At 37.1% G+C, this 4,423-nt stretch overlaps 1 protein-coding gene across 1 annotated transcript; it reads right to left on the bottom strand.

The window, feature by feature from the left end:
• Positions 1-1,093: 1,093 nt before the first annotated feature.
• On the bottom strand, positions 1,094-3,941 carry LOC149164267 (uncharacterized). The gene is made up of 2 exons (XM_089432010.1): positions 2,996-3,941; positions 1,094-2,785 (listed from the first exon to the last, which is right to left on the bottom strand). The coding sequence occupies exons 1-2, from the start codon at positions 3,720-3,722 to the stop codon at positions 1,788-1,790; spliced, it is 1,725 nt and encodes a 574-aa protein (XP_089288136.1). The 5' UTR covers positions 3,723-3,941; the 3' UTR covers positions 1,094-1,787.
• Between the last annotated feature and the right edge of the window lie 482 nt (positions 3,942-4,423).

Below are 4,423 nucleotides of genomic sequence, written 5' to 3'. Positions count from 1 at the left end.
AATATACATGTTTATGTCTTTGAGGGATTCTCAAACAATAAGACTCAAAGCCATTACAAGGATATACTCATTATGAGCTGAAACACGTCACATACAAGAATTGAATCTAGGTGGAGAGGATAACGACATTTCTCCCAACCACCCAAACTACATACAATTGACAATTCATAGTGAGCCTTATATGAGTATGTATGTAATGACTACATTAAGAATCAACTTGTGATGGTTGGTTTAAACTACCCCCTATTAGCCACTCGATCATTCAAGCTTGCATGATTAGAAAAACAAGAGAGAGGAATTGAACAAACTTCTTATTTTTAATCAAGTATACAAATTCAAGGTTTTTAATAACATCGAGAGATTCGAAACAAAAGATATAACACCCGTCATTTCAACCGCTTACTTCTGATGATTACACAAGCATAATATGTAATCAACTCAAAATAGTTATCAAATTATAAATGGCGAAGTCATACCACACTGACTAAAGATAAAGTGCAATGAGGACTGGGCATATTTCATGTCAGATAAACAGCAATTTAACATCAGGTTCTAGGAATGAGGAGCAGAAAACACCAGATACTATATTGTTAACGAAATAAGTAGCCCAATTTTGGCATCACTTTGTACCATATGTACGCTTTGTGTGATACCAAATAATACAGTGTACGTACATTTGATAATTCTCTATCTGACCTTTTATTTCACTGAACGATCTGGTATCATGTTAGTTTTCACAAGTTTACTCATGGAATTGTACTATATTCGACTGATTTCATAGAACAAATTCTATTGTATTCTATTCTGTACTTAGAGTATCATGTTAGGCTTCACGGAATCGTATTCTGTACAACTAATTCCAGGAACCAATAAGTAAACTTATAAAACTTAAGATGACACTTGAGCATACAGTGATATAAAATGCCAGAGATAGTGAGAATTATCAACTGTACATATACTATATAATTTGGTATTACACAAGTGTGCATCTAGTTAATCATGATGGCCCATCTCCTCCCCGCTATCCGTCCTATGCATTCTTTAACTACTTTAAAGGAATTTCCTTTTGCTGGCAAATATATCTACACACATATATCCAAGATAGAATAACAAATATTTCCTCCTTGCCGAAGATAAATTACTGAGGAAAACAATATCATAATGACAACTTTTCTTGCAGTGCCACAATGGGCATGCATTATTCAGTTTCATCATTTACCAATGATTGACAGAGTTTCCTCCATTGTACATATATGAACACAAATTCTTTCCCAATAGGATAAGAGATCTAAAAGGAAATGAATGGCTACAACCTTATCCAGCATTCTTTCCAAACATCCATCACTTTCTACAATTGAAGAAGCAATTAGTAACATACAAGAGTATTGTAGTAACACAGCTTACGAGAGCTTGGATAATCTTTGAATCAATTTCCACATTTTGTGACAAGAACTATCACCCCTTTTGAATTGCATTATTAACAATTCAGCATTAGACACGCTATCTTTTCCCCTGTCTTTTCCCAAAATTAGAGGCAGCAGCTCACAAGATGAGGAAATTATCCTCACCGGAAAAAGTGTTCATAAAAACAGTGAATGTAATTTCAATGGGGTTTTGATCCTTTGCAGAAGTTTCTTGGAGCACCTTGTAATTACAGCAATGAAATGTATCGATATTAGCTTGGCAGCCCTTCTGTCACTTCTCAGGGTACCTATATGGCTTCTGCAACCATCCTTTTTTTTTAACAGAAGTGATTGTTTACAGCTGAATATATCACAATATTGGCATCAAACCTTTTTTAAGATCTCGTGCAATAGTTTCTTGGCCTCTTCGGGCATACCTTCCTTGCCTAGTCCATCCATGAGGGTGGTATATGTGATACTATTAGGAACATGGCCACTATCATTCATCCATTCAAATAAATTTATTGCCTCCTTAAGTTTACCCACTTGGCAGAACCCAGCTATCAATGTGTTGTATGTAACGACATTGGGGTTCAGACCCTGCTTTGGCATCTCATGGAAGATCTGTTGAGCTGCCTCTATCCTGCGAAGCTTGCAGAGCCCATCTATTAATGTGTTACAGGTAACTACGTTAGGCCTGCAACCTTTCACCAGCATATCTTCAAGGAGATCCCTGGCCTTCTCCAGATTACCCACCTTGCAAAACCCATTTATAAGTGTATTGTATGTAATTTCATTAGGCTGATGGCCTGTTTGCACCATAATATCTAACAGCCCAAGAGCTTGTTGAAGCTTGCCTTCTTTGCAGAGGCCATCAATAAAAGCATTGTATGTGATCACATTTGGGGTATACCCCTTATCCAGCATCTCGTGAAGCATTTTGGTGGCTTCTTGCAATTGTCCTTCCTTGCACAGGCCATCAATAATTGCATTGTATGTGATCACATTTGGAGTATACCCCTTATCTAGCATCTCGTGAAGCACCACGGTGGCCTCTTGCAATTGTCCTTCCTTGCAAAGACCATCAGTAAATGCATTGTATGTGATAATACTAGGACAGATGTTATGTTTGGGCATTTCACATAAGAGCTTCCTTGCCACATCTAACTTGCCTTCCTTACAAAGACCATCAACAAGAACAGTGTATGTGATAACATCTGGAGTGTATCCCTTATCCAACATTTCATGAATCACCTTGGTGGCCTCTTGCCATTGCCCTTCCTTGGAGAGACCATCAATAAAAGTACTGTAGGTGACAATGTCAGGACGTATGTTTTTGTTGGGCATCTCATAGAAGAGCTTCCTTGCTTCGTCCAACTTGCCTTCCTTGCACAGACCATCAATAAACACATTGAACGTAACAACGTTAAGACATACGTTTTTGTTAGGCATTTCATAAAAGAGCTTTCTAGCCTCGTTCAAATGGCCTTCCTTGCAAAGACCGTCCATCAGAGTATTGTATGTAATGACATTAGGATTATAACCTTTCTTTAACATCTCATTAAGTAGTTTACTGGCCTCTTGGAGCTTACCTTCTTTGCAGAGTCCATCCATAAGGGTATTAAACGTGATTGTATCAGGTTCATAGCCCTTTTGCAGCATAACTGCTAACAACCCGAACGCCTCATGGATTTTACCATATTTGCAGAAACCATATATTAAGGTACTATACGTAACAACATCAGGAACCTGATCTTTGCCCACCATTTGATAGTAAAGGTTCACGGCATCCTCTATTCTGCCCTCCCTGCAGAGCCCTTTCATGAGCGTATTGAAAGTTATGACATTTGGAACAAACCCATGTGTTTTCATTGCTTCAAACACTTTGAATGCGTAATCCTTTCGCCCTGTTTCATAGTAGCAATTGATGACAATGTTTAAAGTTGTGAGATCTGGAACAATACCCGCTTCAATCATAAGGTTATAAACAGACAAGGCTAACTGGTGTCGTTTCCCTCGGGCTAGGCTTCTTAAGAGAAGAGTGCAGATGATAATAGATGGAATGGATGAAGCTGAAAAAAGCATGTGCTTGAAGGTCTCCACTGCCTCTGGAAGCTTATTGTTCTGACACAGTTTTTTAATGTGCTGCTCTGCATTTACATTGACAGCGAGGGAGGAGTGTGTAGCGCGAGAGGAGGGTGGCAGGGTTTTGCGAGGGGAAATAATATGGGTGGCAGGCTTCTTCTTCTTCTTGTTTGAAGAAGAATGAGGAGGGGGTTGAGGAATAACAGCAAGTGAAATGTTGGATATTGCAAGCATGGTGACCAGATTCAGATTCAGGTGGAGATTGAGAATAATGTGTGAATGAATGTATGTAACCTTCACCACACCATCAAGCTTCAATTTTCGTTCTTTGTTGCGGTATCTTCTGCTATATCTCTATCTGCACTCGCCCATGAGTTCTCGTATTGGATGTGATAGATTTTCACATGAACTTGAAGAGAGATTTTTTATCCACAAGAAAATATGCCCTCTCTGTCCACGCTTTTAATTGTGGAGATAAGTTGTTTTTTAGTATTTGTAAAAATCTGAAACCTATTATGTAATATCATTATGGAGTGTTAAAAGGAAGGAAAAAAAAAAAAAGACTTCCTAGCTATGAAAGATAAATGCCAATCCACAATGTCACATGAGGTGAGGAGATTTTATGATACAAATTTAATAAACTACAAGACAATGCCTCATTCTTTAAGCAAATAATGTGATACCATTCAAATTTAATGGTTGAAATGCTTATTTATTAAACTATATAGTTTAGATATTGGTAAGGGTTATTAGTATTTGTTTTTATTAAGTAGTATAGTATTTATTTAGTGGTCGAAGTCTTTAGATTCTCGATTAGTTTGTTAAGTTTTTTGTATTTTTAGTAACTTTAACCAAAGTTTCAAGAAAATGTTGAATATATCTATTTTTCGTAAATTGAAAAAATAATTTTTTATTTTTTGGAAATTTTATTTCTA

This window comes from Pinus tabuliformis, chromosome 5_1 (assembly GCF_031772625.1).
Source record: "Pinus tabuliformis cultivar Carrire ecotype Pingquan chromosome 5_1, CPIR1, whole genome shotgun sequence".
Lineage (NCBI taxonomy): Eukaryota > Viridiplantae > Streptophyta > Pinopsida > Pinales > Pinaceae > Pinus > Pinus tabuliformis.
Note: the sequence above shows the minus strand (reverse complement) of the source record. Positions and strands in the feature narration are given on the sequence as shown.

Bases quoted from the DNA above. Each gene is read 5' to 3' on its own strand.
- LOC149164267 (XM_089432010.1), bottom strand. From the start codon at position 3,722: ATGCTTGCAATATCCAACATTTCACTTGCTGTTATTCCTCAACCCCCT. The intron at 2,786-2,995 runs GTAAGCTCCAAG...TGTGCAAGGAAG, and splicing joins GGATGGACTCTGCAAAGAAG to GCAAGTTGGACGAAGCAAGG.